Genomic DNA, 25,224 nt, shown 5'->3' on the forward strand with positions numbered 1-25,224 from the left:
AATATCTATACATATTATCATATCTATAGGAGTTCATTCTGTACCAAACTCTCAGTTAACCGTGACGAGCTAACTATCGATAATGTAATATACAGCGCAGCTCTGATGGATTCAGTGGGTCGGATATAGCTCGTCAGTGGACGATCGCCCGCCGCCGCAGTTTTGCAAGCTGCGATTTGTAAAGCTGCTGTCTTGTTGAACGGCGAGCCCGATTGATGGTTAATTTGGTTTTATTATTTTAAACCTTAGACTATATAACAACATTTACAAAATGCTTTATCTGAAAACATTTGTCTCGCTAAATAGTCGATTATCATGTATGACTAGCTAGCTGCACCCCGAGCCTATGTGTTATTCCAGGTTATTTTCTACCCGTGTCATAAAAATCCGTCAAGTAAATAATGCCTGAAGGGGTGACAAACAGTTTATTTTGTATTTTTGAAGTGCAACACTATTCTTTTCTATCTGTCAAGCCTTCAAGTTGTCATTGTCACAATTTGATTTGATGGTTTAGTCAGTAATCTACTCTACGTAGTACCACAGGTAGTACCAACCTTGCCTATAAATTGAGGTTATATTTTAACAAGTCGTGGTTTTCTGCTATGTAGATAGGTATATTTTGTGAATTTAGAACACGCGGAGATATATTTTTCGTCATTAAAGGTCACAGTCATTGTGAATCACGATGGTGCGTCATAACAATCAGTTACCAAATAATTTAACACAGCTTCAAAATTTAATAAAAAGAGATCCAGCGTCGTACAAAGAAGAATTTCATCAGCAGTTAGCTCACTTTGAAACAACATTGGAAATTTTCAATCTAAATCCAACACAGTATAATAAAAAATTTGATGAACAGGCTATGTTTTTGGCCCAAGTTGCACAATGCTATCTCAATGAAATGAAACTATTTCCACAGAAAATTGTGGATGTTTTGAAGAGACATAATACAGTCTTGCATAATGATATGAGACTTTCGCTTTGCAAATGTCTGATATTACTAAGAAACAAGAATTTCATAACTCCATTTGATTTATTGGAATTATTTTTCCAGTTACTTAAATGTCAAGACAAATTTTTGAGAGAATTTCTGAAAACACACATTATTACAGATATTAAAAATATTAATATGAAACATAAGGACATGAAATTTAACTCCACCTTGCAGAACTTTATATTTTCCATGCTACGGGACTCAGATGCAAGATCTGCTAAGTTGTCAATAGATATTCTAATTGAATTGTATCAAAAAAACATTTGGAATGATCATAAAACAGTTAACATAATAGCTGACATAGGTTGCTTTTCTAAAGTAACAAAAGTGATGGTAGCGTCATTGAAATTTTTCCTTGGGAAAGATGAAGAAGAGAAGGAAGATTCAGACAGTGATGATGAAATAGATCCCAGAGATACAATGATATCAAACAAATTTAATAAAAAGACTCGAAAGAGGGAGAAAATGGTTGATAAGGTAAAAAAAATTGCAAAGAAAATGAAAAAGAAAAAGCAAAAAGCTCCTGCATTTAATTTCTCTGCTTTACATTTGATCAACAACCCACAAGGCTTTGCTGAGAAACTTTTTAAGCAGCTGGAGTCATCAAATGAAAGATTTGAAGTAAAATTGATGACATTAGATGTCATATCAAGGTTAATTGGACTACATAATCTTTTCTTGTTTAACTACTATCCATTCATTGCTAGATTATTAATGCCTCATCAAAGAGAAGTGACAAGGATATTGCAATTTGCAGCACAGGCTTCTCACGAACTTGTGCCACCTGAAGTACTTGAACCTGTCATGAAAGCCATAGCAAATAATTTTATAACTGAAAGAAATTCAACTGATGTTATGGCGGTTGGTTTAAATGCAGTCAGAGAGATTTGTTCAAGATGTCCACTTGCTGTCAATGAAGACCTTCTCAGAGATCTAGTACAGTACAAAAATTATAAAGAAAAATCTGTAATGATGGCTGCAAGATCATTAATTCAACTATACCGGCTGTCAATGCCAGAACTTCTACATAAAAAAGATAGAGGAAGACCAACAGAAGCATCTTTAGAAATCAAAACTAAAAAGTATGGTGAAATGGAAGTAAAGGACCATATACCTGGCTCAGAAGTATTGCTGGAAAAGGAAACAATGGAATCTAAAAAAAAATCTGGAAAAAAACAGAAACAAAGTAATGATTCTGACAGTGATGAGTGGATAGATGTTGCATCTTCTGATTCTGAGGTAGAAATATCTACAGATAGTGATGATGAAGATTCAAACAAATCAGATGAGAGTGATGAAGATGAAAGTAAAGATGATGATAATCTAAGTGAAGGGGATAAAGAGATTGCAACAATAGATACTAACAATAGTACAAAAGTTTTAAAAGCAAAACATAAAGCTTATACTGCACAAGAAAATGAAGAAAAAACAAAACATGCTAGAGAAATTGCTATGGAAACAATATTCACTGATGAAGACTTTAAACGAATTGAATCAGCACAAGCTAAAAAACATGTAAAAGGATTAAAACGCAAAATCATTACTGAAGAAGAAAATGAAGAAGGTGAACTTGTGCAACTATCTGCAATTGAAAATATTCATAAAAAAAGAAAACATGATAAAAGTGCTAGACTAGAAACTGTTATGAAAGGTAGAGAAGAAAGAGATAAATTTGGATACAAAGATCGTAGGAAGAACATCCACTGTTCAAAGACTAACAGAGAAAAACGCAAGACTAAAAGTTATCAGATGGTCAAACATAAAGCTAAGGGAAAAGTTAAGAGATCATTTAAAGACAAACAAATTGCTTTTAGAAATTATCTTATAAAGCAAAAGAAAATGAAATAAGACTATTTATACAGGTTGACTTTTTATACATTGGCAATATTTTGTCTACATGCAGTGCATGATTCCGAACAACTTTTATTATAGGAGTAATGGGAGTAACTCCATAAACACGAAAAAAAAATCTGCTGTTCTATACAAAATTAAATATCTAAGTTGTGGATAATATATGGATCAGCAGATTTTTTTTTTCGCAATATCAAGGTTGCTTCTACACGAAAAGTTGTTCAGTACCATCGACTGACTGAGCATGTAGACAAAATAATGCCAATGTGTAAGAAATCACCCTGTATATAAGTTTTGTTATTATTAAAATATTTGCTATAAAATTGCTAGTTGTTCATTGATTTTATCTTTTATGTTAAAGTATTTCAAAGGAGAATGCTTACAAAATTTTATAGAAAAGCCCAAAGCAAACAGGAAAAATCTTTTCAGTATTTTCACAATTCTGTATAAATCATTTTAAATAAAAATACTTTTTTGGTAAAATCATATTTCACCACTTATTGAACTTGTGTGTGGTGTGTATATCCTTTTTTGTTAGTATCAGTTTATTTATACATAACACTTATGCCTGAAGTAGTAATGTGTTTGCCAAGAGTTTGCGACTTTTGCTTACTATGAAAATAAAAGGGTATGTGAAGTTTATATGTCACACACATACACATAATATGCATCATGATTGGCTTCATGAAGATTGTCACAACCTTCATGATAGATATGAGCTCACCATAATTAGAGCCAGTTATGATAAATCTAGATATGTAAACATAAACAATGTAGGTAATTTAATTTATATATGTCATGTCATTCATAGTTACAAGGTTACAAGGCAATAAGAAAAAAATATTTTTATATACTCTTGTATTTGAACCTAGTTGTTATCTTGATATTTACATAATAATCATATACAATGTAGCTGTTGATAACAAAACTTTCTCTCGTACAGTGATAAATCATTTGAATTAAAATTTGTTAACATAAAAAACTGCCCATAACTGTTATAAATCTTACCACTCAGGCAAATATATATTTAATTTGCACCAGCTTCAAATCCACCAGAGAGAGGCAATATGCATACAAATCTTACACTATTGTAGAACTCAATATTACACCACAAAACTATTATGAACTTGCAACTTGCTTCAGAGGTCCTTCTAAATATTGAGCTAATGCATTGATTTTTTCTTTTAACATTCCAAATCCAACAGTCTCTTTGGCATAAAGGCACAATAACAAGTTAGCAACTTGTGTTATTGCAATTTTTCCATTTGCACAGTCAACAAATATCACATGGAGTCTGTCTTCTTTGAACACATTCCTGCCATGCTTTTCATATGCAGACCAAATGTTACTAGCTATTGCTGCAGTCACCCTTGCATCCTTGTCGTTATAGCCAGAGTAGGCCAATAGTGCTCCTTGATGATTCAGCAGCCTAATAAGTGAAACAAATACTGTAGTAAAAGTCAAATAAATCTTCTCAAGCAACTAAACTTAAAAGGATCAATTGAATAAATGAATACCCATAAAATTAGAACGCACAACAGACCTGCGCTAGGAAGTTTAATTTATTAATTCAAAATAATATTTACAATGTATTTTCGACGCCTCCGGTGTTCGCTTGGCTCAGTACTTGAGTCAATGCTTTAGGTTTTAACATGATGACTATTGTTATTTTTGTTTCTTCACATACAATTGAAAACAAAGGAAATCCAATGTAAGTTGAAATCTAATCAAAATTAAAAAGTCCAAATCGTACAAAACCATCCAAATAAATTTCTTTCTTGACTTGAATTTTAGTGACGGTGTCATTACAGTGACAGTGAAATATGTACTTTTGTTGTAAATATGTTCTCTGTTTTCAACAGAGAATAATGATAAAAAATATTGTACCACTGTGCTATGCTATCCAAGCATGGCAGGCAAAGCATTTTAACATTTAAAAAATACATTGCAAATAAATATGCATACAAACACAACACTAGTGTTTTTGTCAAGGCAACACAATACAAAGTGTCAAACACTATAACCGTCAACCTACCTACCCTCCTTCAGCCACGTCATTTTTGCTTTGAATGAAATAAGTATACGCGGCGGATCTACAAAGAATTTGTAAAATCATACATCATGAATATATTCCGTTTATGCGGTGACTTGTCTCATCTATTAGCTATTATCATATTGTTACTCAAAATATGGAAAACAAGATCATGTGCAGGTGATTATAGATACACTAGATATTGTGTTGGTGCCGGCTTGGATGGTGAACCTCCCTGTTGGAAATAACATGTTGGATTGATTCATGATTTCAGGTATATCTGGAAAATCGCAGATACTGTTCTCAGTAGTTTACACTGCAAGATATGTGGATTTGTTGACTACGTTCATTTCACCATATAACACTATCATGAAAGTCTTCTTCATTGTCGGCTCGTATGCGACTGTTTATTTGATGTATGTTAAGTTCAAAGCGACTTACGACCATAACCATGATACCTTCAGGATCGAGTTCTTGCTGATCCCATCAGTGGTCCTAGCTTTGTTGATAAACCATGAGTTCACTGTTATGGAGGTTAGTACAGTGTTATTACATTATATGTTTAATGCACAACATTTAAAAATGTGATTAAAGCTGTGTAAGTAGTTGGTATAACAACACCAAAATAAATGATGTTATCATAGTTAGGCTAGGAGGAGTAGATAATGCCAGTGTCCCAGCTGTAGGATCATAAAAATGAATGCAGAATTATGTGCAGTAAAGCCAATTTAATACCATACGCACAATGAACAACATAAAAATAGCAAATTGAATTCTATTTGGTATAACCATAATGTCAGTATTTGATTTTTTTTAATACTTAAATAATCCAAAACCGGAGTTTAAATGATTCCCTATTGCAGGTTTTATGGACTTTTTCGATTTATCTGGAGGCTGTAGCAATACTACCGCAACTCTTCCTGGTGTCGAAGACTGGAGAAGCCGAGAGTATCACATCTCATTACCTGTTTGCTCTTGGAATGTACCGAACACTTTACCTCTTTAATTGGGTGAGACATCTGAACAATAAATTTAAATTGATCATATTATTAACAATTTTTACACTGTGTTTGAAATACTGAATATAAAATTGAACATAAAAACCTGATATAACTAAAGGGTTATTTTAACAACTTTATCTACTATATCTGTCAGATTTTAAATTGCAAATAGAGAAATCACTGGACCAAATATGACCCATGTTTTGTGAGGAAATGGTGAATTAACTAGGTATATGGAATAATAATGAATTCCATAAATATTGTAATATTCACAGTATTAATTTCTTCTATAGTCTAGTATTTATTTGTTGAATAATTTCATAATTTTTTTGTAGCAAATCTATTATCTGTTACTATGGAGGTCATTCACCTTTGAGATCTGTTTCATATTAACTAGTTGTAATAAGGTTAATGAAGTATTACCTCATTAAATATACATACAGTGTATCCAACACTGTACAGGCACACCATACACTATTTGTGAAGCAACTCAGGTTATTTTTTAACACCTTGTAATAATCTAGTAACAAACACTACAGTACTTTTTTTTCTAATAGAACATGCTTGTAATTATAAGATCAAAGTATTGTATTTATTTATAAAATAAATAAAACATTGAAATTTTGAAACAACAATAAGCTTATTACAAGTGGACTGTTCAAGTAAACTCAATAAAAATGATAACAGTTGCATATCTCCTTCAACAACAATGGAACATTCATAAGTGAACAATTGATGTAGCTGTTAATATGTGTTAAAATGTGACAAACATGAGTACAGAGTGATTATTTTGATTTGACTTAGTCCATTTTTCTTTATTTCTATTAATGAATGACTAATTTTGGTTTAGTAATCAGGGTGATGATTGGTAACTTTCCCAAATTTTTCACAGCATTGGATGCAGCTCCATAATTCTGCTGTATTATGGAGCTGCATCCAATGCTGTGAAAATTTTGGGATTAAAATGATTATAAAAAGGTATTTGTGTATCAAATTTCATTGAAATTATTTCCTAATTGGCGATTTTTTTTCACAATAGATCAAACTTTTCCATTTTCCAATTCCAGAGTGGATCTATTGAGAAGTAGCATTCTTAGCAGATCCATAATGCATCTAGTTAGTAAATTATATAATTTTGAAATTATTATTTATAAGATATTATTTAAACTCCCAAAACCTACCAGCGTGGAAACGTAATATTGTAATTATATAAATATGTATGTAATTTTTCAGGTATACCGCTATGTGTTTGAAGGCCATTATGAGATAATTGCTATTGTTGCTGGTATTGTGCAAACTGTCTTATACTGTGACTTCTTCTATCTCTATATTACAAAAGGTAAGATTAAACTTAGACATATTCAGATTCCAAGTTCATTTAATTTTTGAGGAGTTTAGGAATAATATATCTTAATCCATTAAGGATTATAGTATAGTAGACAGTACTTCCCAGTACTGATATTTATCTTTGTTTATTTAACATGTACCAATCCATGTCAAAGTTAGAAAAGTCGTCTCTTTATGAAATTTGTCTTTAATTTATTTTATTAATAAGTTTATTGCACAAAATTACCAAAAATATATACAAAATGATGGACTTAACGCCATGTTCTCTACCATTCAACCATAAGATCACTTTACTATGTAGTTCACCATACTAAAAAATCTAAGATTTACTATATTATTGACAAGTTCAGCAAAAATTTAATTAATTTAGTAGGAGTCCAATTCTTTTCTATTTTTGATGATAACTAAGATATTTTTACTCTAGTGAATTTGAAATAACGGTTGAAAATAATTATATATTGAGTTCAGATTGCTGACCACGTTTTTATCAATAAACCTGTGACGAATGTGTGATAAATGACTTGCGTACCTAATGTTTGTGGTTTTATTGTTTTTTTTTTCACATACTGTTTTACGAATATAGTAACAAACACGCTTCTCTATTAGTGGTTCCTTTATGAACAACCGATAGTATAACACGCCTTTCACGAGTCAGATTGGCCTACATGATAACAAAAAGGTACATAGGAGTAGTAGTAGGGTCAGTATATTCTGGACCTTTTTAATACATGCGCGCGTCTCAATCACTATTACCACGGATTCAAACTATCTACGAGTCCGTGCCATGAAAGAAGTCTCGCAGACACGGCGCTACAGTCGCTGATAACGTGGCCTGTTACCTGTGGTTGATAGTTCCACTTACATACAAGGGACGGAATTAGGCTTGTGGTGCCGCTATAGAATAAATCCACCTCATATCCTCCCGTGGATGTCGTACGAGGCGACTAAGGGACTAGGGACTAAGGGACTCAGCCTAGGTAGCTGATATACCTGGCTGTGATGCCGGGCTTCCCGGCATCACAGCCACAAACGGAACCGGGAATGCGGAGATGAGAGAGAGAGACATTGCCGCGGGATTTTCCTATACATCTATGTTCTTGTTATTAATATTTTAAGCCTTTTTTGTAATAATAGATAATGAATATATTGAGAAAAAAGCCTTGAACAAACTTGTTTATTATTGCAGTTCTCAAGGGAAAGAAGTTACAGCTGCCAGCTTAGAAGCTAAAGCAAAAATGATGGTGATTGAAGAAATGGAGATATTTTATATAAGCCAATAAATTACCTAAGATCTACTGTACAGTTGTGAAGTGTTGTTTATGAACGCAATTACTTGTGATGAATTCAAACTTGTACTATAGTCATTTTAGTTCTGTTTTCCTATCAACGATACTATGTTTAGCATTTCAGATGCTTCTAATTGCCACCATCACTATATGACATTTTGTGTTCATATGCTGATTCTTGATTGATGTTTGATATAATTTACTTGTTAACCATTATTTCAATCTATTTTTACGAACTTAATATAAAAACATATCTCCAGGACAAGTTTTGTTTGATATTGTTCTAGTTTCTTTTTGTTAATTCGGTAATTTTTTAATTTTATTTCTGTCCCATATTGCTCAAACTACATTGTAGATTCGTTTGATTGGCTATTTTTAAGAGACAACTAAGTAGACAGATGTGATCCTAAATAAGGAACGGTGATCTTAAAGATTTAGTAGTATAATTGCTTCCAATTCACCACCAACTTGTGCTTCGAAACTGAACCAATAACGAATTAGAAAATTATCCTATTAAGTTATGTCATTTAATTAAACATTTATATTTTAAAATACCATTATATGTGGCAACTAACACAATTTATGGTTAATAAACTTAAACCAAACTTAGTATTATGTATTAACTAGAGTGCTGTTGTGGGTGACGTCAACGACGTAAGAACAGTCACACAATGTATGGGACGACACAATAACCCCAAACCTTCCATACATTGTCGCACAACAACAGTAATATGTAAACATGTTATAAGTTTGTAATTTTTTAATTAGGCCAATGAAGGCATATGCCGGCTGTACATTAGCCGAGTGATAGGTGATATCTATAGTATAGGTAGAAAAGGCGAGCGCAAATATTCATGAGAAGTATGGTGCAGCCTTTACAGTCGGCATGGCAATTGTGTGCGGCACCGGCGGTTGGTAGTAAAAAGTTACGACGAATCATTTCAATTTTATCACACTATGCATACACATATACACAATCGATCTAAACCATATCTGCTGCTGGCCGAACACAATTGTTTATTACCTTAATGTGTTGAGGATGAATGACTGTATAACAAATTTCCGACAATACGCAATGGATAAGTATGTATTTTGTAGCACAGAAAGTTTTGGCATCTCAGACCGGTTTTTTGTATGGAATTGTCACGCAATGGTGAAAAGCGTATGTATACGCACGTTAAAATTACATACAAAAAAAGTACGCGCACGCGCGTTGATATGCTCCGGCCTTTGTCAATTGTAATTATAAAATTGAACAGTAATTTAATTGGTTATCATAAAAGATCAAACAGACATATTTTTTACACATAATTTTAAGAACTTAATGTAATTTGCAATAAGAATTCTGGAATTAATAAAATTACGAAGTGATAATATTTTTTTATTGAGACTGTTATACTATATTATTACATTACGTGATTAATTACTAAATAATAAAGTTGCATAATCATCAAAATCAGCTAAGTGGACTTCTTCCTGTAAATAGAAGAAATAAAATATATAAACAAGAAAGAGAATAAGACATATCTTATCGACTTAGCAGTACATTCAACAGCTCATCAAGTTACCCTGCATTAACCTCTATGGCACGTTAATAGTGACGAGTTTGCTATGAATTTGGGTAGCTTGATGTGCTGTTAACTGTACTATCAAATTATAATGTAGGACTCAAGGAAATAGAACTAAGCTAGTACCGCTCACTAAAAATATAAATAAATAGGCTATGGAAAAAATATAAGTATGATGTTCAGAAGTAGAGGCAAAAGTCTATGCAGATATTGTGAACTTTTAGATTGTAAAATTGATATAAGTGTTATGCAGAAGCAGGCAGCTATCCACACCATCACAACTATTAGAAAAGTCCTAGGTGACACAGTGTTTGTTACTAATCCTGAGCCTTCCCTTCCCTGAGGGTTTCGAGGCGGGAATTTCAGCCAAAAGGTACTGCTTCAGATACCACTAAACTAAAAATAATGTAGATAGGAGAGAAGAATACTATGGACTATTGATACGAGATTACAGAACAATAACACCACCTTCAACATAGTACTGCTATTCAATAAATGAAATATGCCATTTTCAAGCGTTTTCTGACTCAGAACAGCTGTGTAGGTCACGCCCATATGTAAATTTTCGTTTATCTGCAAACGATTAAAAAAAAATTACTTGTACGGCTTTTTATTCAAAAATTACGAAGTCGAAAAGGCAGAAAACAGTTTAAGATTAGTTAGCTTATTTTATCATTAGTCAGAGATAAAATTCGCGTGGAAGTAACTACTTATAGGTAATTACAATTTTGGATATTTTTGGTAAATTACAAAGTAAATGATGTGTAGAAGCACAAATTTCATAAAATTGATTATTAGGTATTTTTTACTGAGATCTGTGCTACAGATAATTTTATCAATTATGAAAAATTAGGATTACCTGTGATTCTGATGAATGGGACCAATCTGGTGGCCAAGAAGAAATATTTCTCATGTTTAATCTCAAGTGTAACAGTTTGGCAAGCTCCTGTAGCGCAGTTTTGTCCTTTGATTCTGTAATCATAAAATGCATAAGTTTTTCTTAATCTAAGACAAAATGTCCAAACAACAAATATAATATCATTTGAGAAAATATTGACTAAATACACATACCTTCACACTTCAGAGCAAAAGAAATTTTATAAGGTGCCATTTTTCTGTGCAATCTCAAGTACTGCTCTTTATTTTGATTTGTTTGTGCATCTTGTAAAATATATAATAAAGCACCTTCCAGTGACATTGAGCAATTCAAACACGATGAGTTCTTTAATAGCTGTAATTGTTACATATATATTTATTACAGAATATAATTTCTTCTCAGCTACAGAAGCCAGTCATAATAATAAACACAGACCTAAGTCAAGTATCATGATTATGGGTGGACATGGATGTATAATATTAGAATATACATACCTGACTTGGTGAAATTTTCACTGTCTCTACAATTTGTTGGCCCCATGGATATTTTGCAACAATGTCTACTTCAGCAGAGTCCTCATCATATTTGATGTCATTTATAGCAAAAAGACTAGGTGTTGTTGTTATCTGAAATATTTATTGATAAGGTATAAAACCTAAGTAAATTACATTTTATGTATCTATTGGTAATAGCATAATAACCATTAGCATTATTACCAATAATAAGGTGTTTGGTGAATGGTATATAAAGCCGAAAATGGTAGGTAGGGTATCATATCCACATTCTCAGAAAAATATTTCCATGTGGAAAAAACGTCACAATGATCGTCATCGTCACATCTGTACAACTTATTGTTCATTGATCTCAATACCAGGATTGGTGCAAATTATGATGACAAAATTCAAAACATAGCTTTTATGCCTAAGATCTTTGAGTCTCTGAGAGGATGATATTAACTTTTTAATTATGGACAACTAACTTTTTGGAGGACAAACAAACACTTCCACATTTATAAATTAGTATGGATTAAGGATTTTTACTTTTTATATGAAAACAAGAAGAAGCGGAAGTGGTTGAAGTTGTGGTTGTGTAGCGGTCAAGACACTTGCCTTTGGATCGAAAGGTCTCAGGTTCATATCCTACTCATGCCATATGAGATTGTAAACCAATCTGACTCATATATAGTCGTTTTCATAGACCACCACTGGAAGCATCCATTGAAGGACATTGTGAGGAAACATGGTTGACAGTTTAGTTGTGTATGCGACAACTTGCCACTAGATATGATAGTGATATGAAAACATAACTTGGGACTTTTTATGTATGTAAACTCTTTATTGCACAAAGAAAACACATACAAAGAAAGCAATAAAATAAAGAAAGGGATGCATACAAAGGCGGACTTATCCCAGAAAGGGCTTTTTTCCAGTCAACCAAGTATTTGAAAGGAAATAATTCAATGCACAAAGTAAGGTAGTGTAAGATAAACATGCAAAGTTTTATATTAGCTGGAATGGCTTTTACAACACCAATTATAGATACAAATGGAAAAATTTCCATAAATTAAAAAAAAAATACTTACTGAACTCCACCAAAATTTCCTGTAACGCTGCCACTGAATGAAATATTGCATTACATCTTGCTTTGGAACATATATATTACAATCAAGTTTCAAATTATTAACATGAGTGTACTCAGAAAGATTATATTCAATTGTTATATTGTTGTTAAAATCAGGTATTGTGCAGTTTAGACATCCAACAGGTAAAGATATTTTTTTTGTTTCTTGAAAATACTTTATATCAGAAAAAAGGTTCATATATTTTGATGTTTTAGTATTTATATATCTTAACCAATTACAGTAAATGTTTTGCATTAGTAATCGTCCAGGTTTTTCTACAATATATCTAACTGTACATTCTTTTGTCTCTAAAATTCTAAAAAAGTTTCTAATTTTTAAAATATTTCTTATATTATTTGTCATTTTCAGAAACTTGTTTTGTCAATTCTTGTCTTAAAGTATCCTCTGACTGTACTTCATGTAATGGTATATTCCCTGGAGGAGAAACAAAGTAATCATCCTCTGTTAATACAGCATTTTTCAAGATGTCCTTTTGACAATTACCTTGTGTTATAATATCTGGTCGGAGAAATAGGTTCCTGAAATATCAAGGAATATATCTACTCAATCACAAATAAATAAACAGTCAAGTAGAAAAAATATGACTATAATTGGTGAGTCAAACCAACACATTTAAAATTGAAAGTAATAAATACTTACTCGTCTTCTAAAACAGAATACAAAGGTTTAACATTCTCAGTATTTATATGAAGAATCTTGTCAGCAAAAGCAATAGAATCTTCTAATACTTTTACTCCTTCTATTGTATCACATTTCACTAAGGATAGTCTTTCTAAAAGAGCTAAAGTATTATTATCTATTTTAACGTTTTCTTCTGTTCTTTTTTCTAATGTAGATATAGGAGTTGCGGGAACTTTAGAACAATATCCTTTAGATAATATGAAATACTTTAAAATGTTACGATTGGTAAGAGCATAACGAATTTTCATAATTGATGTTTAAGACAATTTGTATAGTTAAAACCTCTTTTAAATACCTAATTAGTATAAAATATGTATGTATATAATCTTTCAAACAAATATTATTAAAATATTAGCTAATCGTGTATGATAACTTTCTCAAAACATAACCTCAATCAGCTCAATTGAACACGATTTGCTCATTTCGTTTTTTTAATTTCGTTCGCCAAAACGATGATTTTGCCAACGTCAAGGTTAAGATTGACACGGAATATGTTATAATGATATATGAAACACGGATCAGTGTGTAAGCTCATTTCCTTCCTCAAATCTGTCTAACTGGCAGTGACAGTGACACTAAGTCTGATATTTCGTTTATTTATTGCATAGGTACTAGGTATTGCCAGTCTGGCACTTGTCTGGCCAGTAAAAACTAAATGTGCTTCTTTCTCTCTTTTTCGCATATTGTAAAATCCTGTGATATCTAAAACGATGTTATTTATGTACCCCACAGAACATTTATATATCTGTGAAGTACCCCGTTTGTAGGGATTTCCTGTTTCTTAAATCCGACATATTATATCGAATCGCAACATAGCTACCTATATTACGCTCGTCCGGACCCGAAATCATTCATCTCATTTCATTAATCTGTGATCTGTCTGTTGGTCTGTACATTTCATGATATCTTGATTGGCATACCTATTAGTTTTTTTATGTCAATGTCTCTGTTTTGATTTTGACAAAGGCGGTTGGTTGGTCTGTCTGTCTTCTATTCTGTTTGGGTAGCTAACCTAAAATAATATTTAGCTTGGGAATATTGGAGCCTAATCACAAGAAGAAATATTAACATTTAAAACCCAGAAAGTTTTCGGTATGTACATACAAAAAAAGTGGTTTTGTAGATTATTATCTCTTGAGGAATGTTATCACTTATTTGAATATTAGATTTATCAATTGAGCATTAGAAGTGTTCTATCAAAATATAAATAAATAGGTATCTTTATAATAATAGTATAGATTTTATTATTCTGCCATTTCTCTTTCGTAGGTACCCGTAGAGTTCGAGATTGTAACCTAACCTAACTAATGAATGTAATCACAGATTTAGAAATGTAGTTGTTATACATAGGTACCATTAATAATCAAATCGGAATAGTAGGTAAGTAGTTTGAGATTAACTCGTAAAAACAACCAGACATCCAAGCTCTTCAGCATTATTACATTAATGTAAATATACAACAAACTTTGTTTAACAGCAATAATTTATTTTTAATTTTCAGGAAAGATGAGGAAACATGCTCGTAACCATTTATATGACAAATTACATAGAGGTGGTGTAATAGTATGTATTGGTCTAACAATATATGGATCAATATTACTTGGAGATCATTTTTACAAGTATTTTAAGTACGTTCGACCACAAATACAAGAAGCAAAGGCAGCAACTGAACAAGAATTACTTTCAGAAGGATCATCAGATAAACTATACTTAAAGGATTGATGTTTGTAGTTCTTATGTTGTCACATAATATAAGCTTAATATTTATTGTTTAGATTATTGGATATTGTTAGTTTTGTAGATATTTTGTTGTGAAGAAATTACTTGGTTAAAATTATAAATAAAGATGTGATATAATGTGAAACAATTAAATATATTAATGATTCCTCTTGGCCTTTTGGAATGTCTGATGGAGTTACTCCTGTTTTCATATCTTTTTTGAAATATAAGGGAACACATCTAATTTGTGGTGATACATCAAGCCAGCACTGTCATTTATTTATTTAACAGTACACATACAAGAAGAGATAGGTAAATCGGAAAGTAGTTAAGTACAAAAGTGCTGCTAATACCAAATCAAAAATGCCTGCTAATGATTGGTCTTTGCCTTCTGGACAGACAGAAGTTGAGTTGCGCCACGGTCGCAGCCTCATTGGTGGCTAACATTAGACGTATCATGTAGGGAGCCTCCTTGAGTGACGATGAGATGAGTCGACGTCCGGCGAACCCACGGACTTAACGCTCGGTATTCATATAACAATTGTTGCATGCGGCTTCGTCTGCGTTAACTATTCCCTAAATCCCCTCGATTCACCGCGCCATTTGGTGATGACCGCATGGAAAAAGCAAGTTGTCTGAGTTAATATATCGCGATATTAGACACGCGGCGGACAGCTAAGTATACTATATAATGATATAATATCGTACATAAGAGGATGCTTGCTCTACGTTTTATCTAATAGATAGGTACTTTATTTACTTAAATTTATTTACAATTATTTCGTACACTTTATCAAATCGTGGCCGTGAAAAGAAGTAGAGGTTATCAGAGTTATTAAATCTCGCCGTCAATCAATATTTAAACAATGTTCATGAGTTTCAAGCTATATAATATTATATACCTTGTCGTACACATAAGTGTATAAATTAAACACGTCCATTTATTCCGGTATCGGGTAGTTGATCACTGTTTGTCTTGTATTCATAATGGCAGCCAGCACAGTCCCTTTGGTTAAATTTAACAATGGGTTATCAATTCCTATATTGGGATTGGGAACATGGCAGGTAAGTTTATATACTATAGTTGGTTACTGGCGGATTAAAACAATTGCCGCCAGCAGGCAATTCAGATTTTTAGAAATGTAACTTCGCAAATACGTAAAAAGTTCATCCTACACTTTTGCCGCCCCCTAAAATCTGCTGCCTTAGGCTCCATCCTCAAGTAGAGCCAAAACCGCAGAACATAGAAACTTGATATTTTGGAAGGAGAAATAAATTTTGGAAATTTCATTCCCTCAACAAAGGTTAAAAACGATATTTATGTAAAAACACAAAATAAATATCTTCATAATTACCGATTACTTGGAGTATGTACCTAAATTAATACCCTAATTAAATACTTTGGTGCAAGTGGGCGACAAAGACGATAATGAAACTGACAATTGATTTCGCCGGACAAGGTTGAAGTGCGTTTCGGATTTTGGCGAGTGGAAATTGAAAAAAATGTATGTATCAGCCAATATTTCGTTGAAAATTGGAAGTGATAGGAGTATTATTTGAATGCATCGACTACGTACAGTAGTTACTCTAATACTATAGCTGCGCCCCGGGGTTTCGCTCCAGAGGGAATACCGGGAATACAAAGTACATATTTCCGACGTGTTCCGTGTCATATACCTTTGTACCCAATTTTATTGAAATGCGTTCAGTTCATTATGCAGCATATATTTAGAGTTTTTGTTTGTCAAAATCAATAATTTATTCAGCTTAGATAATTCAGAAATTCTTCACAGGCACTTTTTCACGTCATTTTCCAAATTAAAAAATATTTATCAAGGCTACAAACTACTAGCAACACGACATGGGACTCCTATGCATTGCCGATTTTGCGACGTGATGACTGAGTGGTCATATCTTCTTTGAACGTGTGATATACTATTTACATTTTTACAGCCGTAAGAATTTGTTATACCTTTCAATTTTACCTCCCTACCTATATTTTCAGTCAAAGCCTGGCGAGGTCAGAGAAGCAGTGAGAGATGCTATCGACATTGGCTATCGACATATCGACTGCGCCCATCTCTACTTCAACGAGAAGGAGGTTGGAGATGCGATTAGGGACAAGATTAATTCGGGAGTAGTTAAGAGGTGAGAGTTCTTTCATTATTCCATGTAATGATAAATACCAATTACTTAGGATAAGAGAGAGAATACGAAACTTATTCTTGAAATAGGCCTATATTTAATTTTTATTGTGCCTATAGGTATCGCATTTTTTCTTTTTTGTTGATCTGTGGTCTACATGCTTTAATACCTACTTAGTTGCTTCTGGTGAATGAAAACCATGGAATTAGTATGTACACGAAGTACTTACTAAATCCATGATGAAAACATCGTGTTGCATACTAGTCTCCTATTTAACAGTATTACTTAGTTAAGTACTCAGTGAACGATCAGGAAAAACAAAAAATGATTTTGTGCGCCAACAAAAAAGAACACAATTTATTAGGTAAGTATACTTATATATATAAATTAAGTACATATACTTATATACCTGCTTATTTTATCGAAGCCTACTTGGTGTTCATATTTATATTTTGTACCTATGCGATTTGTCACTAGATAATCGTCGTACATAATCATCTGTAGTCGTAATGCAGGCTATATCTAGCTACATTTTTGTGAAATAGTTCGCCGAAATTTGACGGATTCGGCATACATTGGTGGTTTATACATTGCGGTAAATAAAAGCCATACAAACCACGCAATGTTCATGGATTCGCGTCGACATAAACTAATATCGGTGTGACACAGAATAAAAATGAAGTGTAACGTAAACTATGAGATTAAATAAGAAATCATGATAGGTATTTCAAACCTTATTTTTGCTTACTTTTACCTGACTGAAACAACTGTCTTAGTCAATTAAACAGGAGCGATGGCTTAGATTGCAGTTGGATTAGAATGATGTCATGAATACCTGTGTCAATAAAGTGTGCCCCTTGTAGGTACTCGTGTGGATATAGGTATTATCCTGTTTATGTAGTTACCTCCCTTGAATCAATAATGTCATGCCAACGTAATGTTTGTAAATTCTCATCGTGATTAATTCATGAGGAGCCCACAAATTGAGATTTGTTAAATGAACCACCCTACCTACCTATATCTATATAGAATTTTAAAAAAGTTTTGGGACTTGTAGGCTTCAAAGTTCTTTCCGTTATACCTAATTAAATTATGCCGTATCCAGTCTTTGATTATATAATCTTAAAGTGTCTCGTTTTTATTCACAAAAATATTAATCCTTATAACAGATTGAATTACTTATCGTAAATGACAGATGTATTTTATTATTTTATAGAGTACTAGCTGCGCCCCGGATCTTTGGTCCTATGGGAATTTCGGGATAAAATGCTTATATTCTACCCGTGTACCAAATTTCATAAAAATCCGTCCAGTAGATTTTGCGTGAACAAACATACACATACATACACAAACTTTCGCACTTATATTATGAGTAAGATTATAAAAATGCACGTGACTAACGAAATTCTAATTTTTCAGGGAAGATCTGTTTATAACTTCTAAGTTATGGAATACCTATCACCGACCGGATTTGGTTGAAAAAGCTGTTCAAATCTCTCTGGACGATCTGCAGCTGGACTACCTGGATCTTTACCTTATTCATTGGCCGATGGCTTATAAGGTGAAACTGCCATGTTTCAAATGTTGATAATTATCATGTTTATAAATTCAAGACGATATGTTGTATTTCACAGAGAATGCGATAATTGTTAAATTTGAGACTTAAGAGTAAATTGAGAATTCTTCTGCCATACCCCTGGTATTCGTAGAATACTAGCTCTGATTCATTTATTCGGTATTTATAGGATGCATCTATTAGACCAATGTTGAGCGGAGCGGAAGCTTAGTTCGCCCACAATTAAGAAAACATTGTGGATTTTTTGTTTACAATTGAGTGGCGAATAAACTATTTTATATTCAATTCTAATAGGTACCATTTGCTACGGCCGCACGTGCGTGTTATCGCAGTGTCACATATGCGTGGTCAAAAACTTCGAGCTACGACGTGACTTGTGTCGTCCTATCGCGGAGGTTATCACGAATTGTTGTGGACCCTTTCGCATATAAAGATTTTCATAACGAGCGAAAGAGAATGTAATAATTCGTTCTATGGTACGAGAATAAATGATTTCTATGCCTATTAACGCAATATAAAAATACTAGAGGCCCGTCCCGGCTGCGCTCGTATAAAATCATAATACATTATAGAAATAAAACTTCCCACTATACACAATAAACTTCACACTATCTATTAAAAAATCCGCATCAAAATCCGTTGTTTACTATTAAAGATTAAGGTAAACATACTTAATTATTTAGGTACATAAGACAGACATACAGCGGGAAGTGACTTTGTTTTATATTATGCTATGTATTATTTTATTTATTTATTATATTTATTTTTTATTGATTTCAGGAAGGCTCCGACCCGTTTCCTGAGGATGGAAAAGGGAAAATCATTTATTCAGACGTTGACTATGTGGACACGTGGAAAGCTATGGAGAAGTTGGTCGCAAAGGGTTTAGTAAAGAGCATAGGTCTGAGTAATTTCAATACGAAACAAGTACAGCGAGTGTTGGATGCTGCGAAAATAAAACCAGTGACAAATCAGGTGAGCACCTAACATAATATCCAAACAGATATATAGGTACCTAAGCAATACGCTGAGACTAGTCAAATCGGACACTTTTTTAAATGTTAAAAACAAAATTTTATACAGAGCTTGTATGACAGTAAATTGTGACGTCACAGATTTTGAAGTCAAAAAGCATTCCTAATATATTATAATGAGACCGAAAAAATGGTAAATCTCGTAAACAATAAAACTGATCATTTAAAGTGACATTTAATTATTGTGTTTGATTATTTCAATATCTTTATACATTATAATTTTTACCCAGTCGAATAGCTGTAACATGTTTTTAAGTTCGGTTTTCTGCCATGATTTTTTTTTTTCACCTGAGTCACAGATTATTTTTATCTATTATTTTTAAATCTATGGAAATATCTTATGCCTCCGTATAAGTTTGCACTTGCCTCTTCTCTCTGAGACTTAACTACGAAAAAGATTTTTCAAGCAATATACACTTTCACTATATATATATATATATATAATTGTAGGTAATAATATATGAATATTTACACGGTTTGCCTTGTTATTTTCCATTTACAGGTAGAATGTCACCCCTACTTATTCCAGAAGAAATTACACAGCTTTTGCAAAGAAAGAGGTATCACACTAACAGCCTATAGCCCCCTCGGCAGTCCTCAGAGGCCCTGGGCCAAGCCTGGAGACATCAATGTACTAGATACTCCCATTATCAAGACTATCGCTGCTAAATATAATAAATCACCTGCACAAGTCCTTATAAGGTAATTTAGGTGACATATCTGTTCGAAAATATTTTGACCAAGCAAAATTCTTTGCAAGTATAATCGACCAATCAAATAGATAAAAAACGATTCACCGATGCCACAGAGGGATACATATATATACACAAACATGTAGGTGCTTATATATAAGATGAGTTGTGTAACTCATCTTATATATAAGTACCTACATGTAAATAAACGTAACTTATCATTTTTAACCGACGTTAAAAATGTTCTTCCTGGCTCCAAGTTCAGTAATATCATACATGTTTTTAATATTCCTTCGAACTTGAACCTTATCTTGCAGCTTATCTGAAATTCAGTGTACTCCCTGAGCCGTAATATAATGCCGCTGCGCCTTTGACTTGTTTATATTGTTGCAAGACTCATATACATCCATATAATACTCTCATTTATAGTTTTACTGTAAAGTTATGAGTCGCAAAGATTTTTTTGTGGGACTTTTTAGTTTATGGAAGAAAATATAGTTTCTATGAACAGGCAATTTCATGTAATCCAATAGTATGTTAACTAATAAACAGTTACTGAAAAATCAAAAAAATTGAGCGGCTAGCTCAATAATTTTTAACCCCTGGCACAAAATGAAGGGTGTTATAAGTTTGACCGCTAAGTGTGTCTGTGTACCTACGTGCCACCGTAGCTCATCAACGGGTGAACCGATTTCGATGCGGTTTTTTTATTTGATAGCAAATTTTTATGCGGTGGTTCTTAGATATGTTTGATCCATTTGATCAAAATCGGTTCATCCGTTCAAAAGTTTTAGTGTTTTTTTTTAATTTGTCTAACAAATGAACTTACGTAATTTTTCAATAAAGAAAGTTTAAGTAATACTTAATATTGTAGTTGAGCTATATACCTATATTTTCCATAACATAAAGTTTCTTTATGTTAAGGAATGTATATAGCTCATTAATACTAAGTATTATCACGTATAGAAATATGTTGATGTTTATCATGCCAGCTACACACTATCGCGGAACTGAGACAATGAAAAGCCGAAGAACATTGCGTAGTTTGTATGGGAGCTTTTATTTATCGTAATGAAAAACTAACTATGTATGCGGAATCCGCCAAAGTTCAGCGAAATGTTTCGTGTTCATCAAAATTAATATACTTAAATGACAGCAACATTACGCGTGCTTCACAGCCATTGCTTGCCCGCCGTAGTCATAAACACTCGCGTACGTGTTGTTAAATATATGTACTTACGTCCAAACGGTAGCTGAGGGTAGCACGATTAATGGCGCAGTGTCTACGTTGACAAAAAGTGGACATCGATGGCCGTAGGCCTGATATAAATAGAGGGTCTTTGCATAAATAGAGGTGGAACGGGCAGCTAAAATGTCACCGATTAATTACTTTACGGTTGAAGAATGAGTCAGGAAATGCGGCTCTAAATAAAGTAACTGCTAACCGGCAGCTTATCGTTGCAAAGTTCCGGTCCACAATAGAAATGTTAATAGAGACCGATTATGACATTTGCATCGCACTTTGTGTAAACGCAAACTTGATTATTCTGCTTAACAGTGCTCATTTAAATAGGCGTTTTCGCTGAACTGCGCAGGTGTTGAACAGACGAAGTGCACTTTAACAAGAAATCAAATTATGTAGTAATTTTATTTTAATTATTATATGAGACAGATTAATAAACACTGAGAGTTTAAAAAAAGTGTATTAAACTTTTGAACGTTATAGTTTTTATATACTTACTTAATAGTAACGATATATTTCTTATAATAGATGCGTTATCGATCGTGGAATTATTGTGATTCCCAAGAGCACAACAAAGTCACGCATCGCTGAGAACTTCGATGTGTTCGACTTCAAGCTGACGCCACAGGACTTGGAGCAGATCGGAAGTCTGGACTGCAATGGTCGCCTCATCCCTCAAGCGGAGTAAGTGATGTATTTTGTTTAAGGCATGAAGGTTCGTTATCGCATAGCATACCAACCTGGTTTCACTGTGGCAATCACAATTAGTCGAATGATAATGATAGACGTGGTTCGAAAGGTTAATTCCTACACTGGTGACAGCGGCTACATCCGAGTTGGAATTTACAACTTTCGATCGTGTCGGATACTCCAATTTTCATTCAAAATTTGAGGAAGAACTAGTAGTTAGATTTTTGTAATTTTTACTTCAAATCATTTATTTAATGAATACAAAATGTTGGTAATTATAAAATAAATGATTTGAAGTAAAGACAAATTTGAGATAAATACTTTACTTATCACAAATATAATTAAACTGTAGAGTATGTAAAAAATATATACAAATTAATCAGCACGATCCACACATGGTCTTAATTTTTTTTATTCCATATTTTATAAAGCTTCAAATTATTTTCTCATTTTGCAGAGGGCGAGAGCACAAGGATCATCCATTTGCCCATGGCGACGAATAAATTGAAGTCAATACTCATTTCAAACTTTGAAACCTTTGAAAATTACGACGCCCGAATTCAAATAATATCACAATACTGTTAAGTATATGATTATTGTTATTACATTTGTCGCACCGCTCATTGTTTTTCCTTTTATAACTATAAATATATTTCTGTAGTACCTAACAAATCGTTGCTGCTGCGTAGTCTTGGGGGAAATACAACGAAAAGCTTCTGGGTCAAACTTAGTTGCTTCGATATTAAAGAATGTAAATTCGAAATTCCAATTTATATCGCGAAGTTGAACTAGACGCCCGGTGTTTTATTACTTGCTAGCTACAAACTTATGAACCAGTAGAACCAAGTCATTCTGTAAACAAGTTGTTTACATTCGGGTACCGAGGTTTCCGACTAGCTTTTAATTTCGTACCTACTACACAATCACTTGTATTAAACGAGTACAATTATAATTACCTAGTCATTATGTTTACTTTCGATTTCAGTATTTGGAATAATAACATTCTAATCCTATAATTACTTGATTAGCACTGTTTGCAATTAAACTCTAACACACATCACAAATATCATTTTACAAAGTTCATAGTTGAAACAATTTTTTTACTAATGCATATGAAAAATAAGTGGTCAAGTGCGTGTGGGGCCAAGGGCATTAAAGGGTTCCGAAGGTATGTCCTACATAGGTATGTTTAATTAAGAAGATACTTATTTACTTCCAAATGTACATAGCTAATGTTATAACAAAGTATGTGAGGTCGTACCTATTTTTTTTCTACGAAAGCCTGTTGGATGGTTAGTTAATTACTATTATGTCACGATCATAAACGGGGTTTTGCCATTTGATTACTTTTGATGGAGGCTTACATTTAATTCCTCCGCGCGGAATAGCAAATCTTTTTTGCATGAGCTGGGATTATGGTATAAATCTCCAACGTAAAATGACGTGATTTGAAGGTAATCTGCCCACATTCGCAATTTCGATTGGATTTTTAAGGTTTCGTTGGCCGCAAGAAACTTTATAACCTTGTTTTGTCATGTTAGTTTGTTCATCCTCCGGTATTTACTGACCTAAATCTACGTATTTTGTTTCATTTATAGACAAAGTTTGTCTTTTGGCAAAAACATGAGTTACATTATTATTTATTAAGTAAATTATATAAAGTTAATTTCATAATTTCCCACTGACACTTTATTAGCTCTGGCGATAAAGATGTAATGGCTTATTTTGTTTTAGATATTTCCTTTGACACAGAAGTTCATTGGTGCGAAACCGAATACGAAACTCTGGCTCGGGTTTCTATTTAACTGAATTTTAGAAGTGAAAAATGACAAATGAAACATCTGCTTTGTGTCAATGTTTATAATTAATGCGATTTTGGTACATCTATGGCTATTTTAGATCATGATATTTCATGTTGGAAACAGTTGTAAAAGTTGTTTTTAGAGTACAAAGAGTATAGATATGTATAGGTATAATATTTGATTTTCCATGGGTAAAAGTACCACATGGTCGATATTTCGTTATGCGTAACTAAATATCGACCATGTTTCTGTAATCTGCTACTCAAAAATTATTGAGATCAAACTTATAAAACATTTTTGAAAATAATAATGAGATAAAACAGTTCTGGAATCCAGCAAGAATTGAACAAAATCATTTAAAAAAAAACACACGAATATCCATCCAGTACCTTTACCCATGGAACGTTACAAATGTAAATTTTTAGGCAAGTAAGCGTTAGTATATTATTTTGTTATAAAATAATTTGGACAATGGATCGTGTGAAAGATCAGTAAACAGTTCTTTATATGATTTTAAATCACTTTATCCGATTAAGTTTGAAGTGAGTGCATATCTGAATCAATAAACTTAATATGTACCTACTTACCTTCCTTATGGTATTTATTTCACAATATTATTTGATGAAAGTTTGATTATAATATACATTATGGACTTCATAAATTTGGGTCAATAACAATTAACTCTGCTTTTTGCCTGTTAGCTAGATTGTAATTAATATTGGAGTTGCATTAATTTCAAATAATTATTGGAGATCACATTTAATTAATGGCTTTCTAAAGGTTGTGATGATGAAATTAATCATTAATCTTTAGGCAAACAATAATCAGGGATATCAAAAGTCAACGCCCCTTAGCGAGATTCAGTTGCAGAATAGTTTACTTCTGACAAACAGCGATTGTTGCTCAAATGTCAACAAAATGAAAAATGTTTGTCCAAATCAAGTCCGAAATTGAAGACTTAATGAGACATGTGCGTGTTGTATCGCGCTCGATTTTACCAAATTGCGACACGATTTATATTCCGTAAGTAGATCTAAGTTATTA

General features: G+C 32.8%; 6 protein-coding genes across 7 annotated transcripts; 4 read left to right on the plus strand and 2 right to left on the minus strand.

Annotated features, from left to right (window-relative positions):
* Positions 1 to 543: 543 nt before the first annotated feature.
* Mys45A (Mystery 45A) lies at positions 544 to 2,990 on the plus strand. Its single transcript, XM_053752097.2, has one exon. It carries the CDS (start codon positions 686 to 688, stop codon positions 2,840 to 2,842), a length of 2,157 nt encoding a protein of 718 aa, XP_053608072.1. The 5' UTR covers positions 544 to 685; the 3' UTR covers positions 2,843 to 2,990.
* An 831-nt stretch (positions 2,991 to 3,821) lies between these two features.
* Lamtor2 (Late endosomal/lysosomal adaptor, MAPK and MTOR activator 2) lies at positions 3,822 to 4,641 on the minus strand. The gene is made up of 2 exons (XM_053752118.2): positions 4,432 to 4,641; positions 3,822 to 4,274 (listed from the first exon to the last, which is right to left on the minus strand). Exons 1-2 carry the CDS (start codon positions 4,497 to 4,499, stop codon positions 3,965 to 3,967), a joined length of 378 nt encoding a protein of 125 aa, XP_053608093.1. The 5' UTR covers positions 4,500 to 4,641; the 3' UTR covers positions 3,822 to 3,964.
* A 243-nt stretch (positions 4,642 to 4,884) lies between these two features.
* KdelR (KDEL receptor) lies at positions 4,885 to 9,885 on the plus strand. Its single transcript, XM_053752112.2, has 5 exons — positions 4,885 to 5,057; positions 5,152 to 5,411; positions 5,741 to 5,887; positions 7,112 to 7,217; positions 8,412 to 9,885. The coding sequence occupies exons 1-5, from the start codon at positions 4,967 to 4,969 to the stop codon at positions 8,444 to 8,446; spliced, it is 639 nt and encodes a 212-aa protein (XP_053608087.1). The 5' UTR covers positions 4,885 to 4,966; the 3' UTR covers positions 8,447 to 9,885.
* Positions 9,880 to 13,675, minus strand: PolG2 (DNA polymerase gamma subunit 2). Its single transcript, XM_053752104.2, has 7 exons — positions 13,238 to 13,675; positions 12,539 to 13,116; positions 11,451 to 11,582; positions 11,151 to 11,310; positions 10,939 to 11,051; positions 10,548 to 10,652; positions 9,880 to 9,987 (listed from the first exon to the last, which is right to left on the minus strand). The coding sequence occupies exons 2-7, from the start codon at positions 12,938 to 12,940 to the stop codon at positions 9,931 to 9,933; spliced, it is 969 nt and encodes a 322-aa protein (XP_053608079.1). The 5' UTR covers positions 12,941 to 13,116; positions 13,238 to 13,675; the 3' UTR covers positions 9,880 to 9,930.
* A 557-nt stretch (positions 13,676 to 14,232) lies between these two features.
* On the plus strand, positions 14,233 to 15,165 carry LOC128673941 (uncharacterized protein). Of its 2 annotated transcripts, XM_053752121.2 has the most exons (3): positions 14,237 to 14,371; positions 14,549 to 14,659; positions 14,781 to 15,165. In XM_053752121.2, exon 3 carries the CDS (start codon positions 14,786 to 14,788, stop codon positions 14,999 to 15,001), a length of 216 nt encoding a protein of 71 aa, XP_053608096.1. In that variant the 5' UTR covers positions 14,237 to 14,371; positions 14,549 to 14,659; positions 14,781 to 14,785; the 3' UTR covers positions 15,002 to 15,165. The 2 variants fall into 2 exon arrangements, with proteins under 2 accessions (XP_053608095.1, XP_053608096.1); XM_053752120.2 differs by lacking the exon at positions 14,549 to 14,659 and having other exon boundaries at positions 14,233 to 14,371.
* Positions 15,166 to 15,884: 719 nt separating this feature from the next.
* Positions 15,885 to 22,999, plus strand: LOC128673931 (aldo-keto reductase family 1 member B1-like). The gene is made up of 7 exons (XM_053752105.2): positions 15,885 to 16,063; positions 17,004 to 17,146; positions 18,563 to 18,704; positions 19,500 to 19,694; positions 20,256 to 20,455; positions 22,217 to 22,372; positions 22,836 to 22,999. Exons 1-7 carry the CDS (start codon positions 15,986 to 15,988, stop codon positions 22,879 to 22,881), a joined length of 960 nt encoding a protein of 319 aa, XP_053608080.1. The 5' UTR covers positions 15,885 to 15,985; the 3' UTR covers positions 22,882 to 22,999.
* Positions 23,000 to 25,224: the final 2,225 nt, after the last annotated feature.

This window comes from Plodia interpunctella, chromosome 11 (genome assembly GCF_027563975.2).
Source record: "Plodia interpunctella isolate USDA-ARS_2022_Savannah chromosome 11, ilPloInte3.2, whole genome shotgun sequence".
Lineage (NCBI taxonomy): Eukaryota > Metazoa > Arthropoda > Insecta > Lepidoptera > Pyralidae > Plodia > Plodia interpunctella.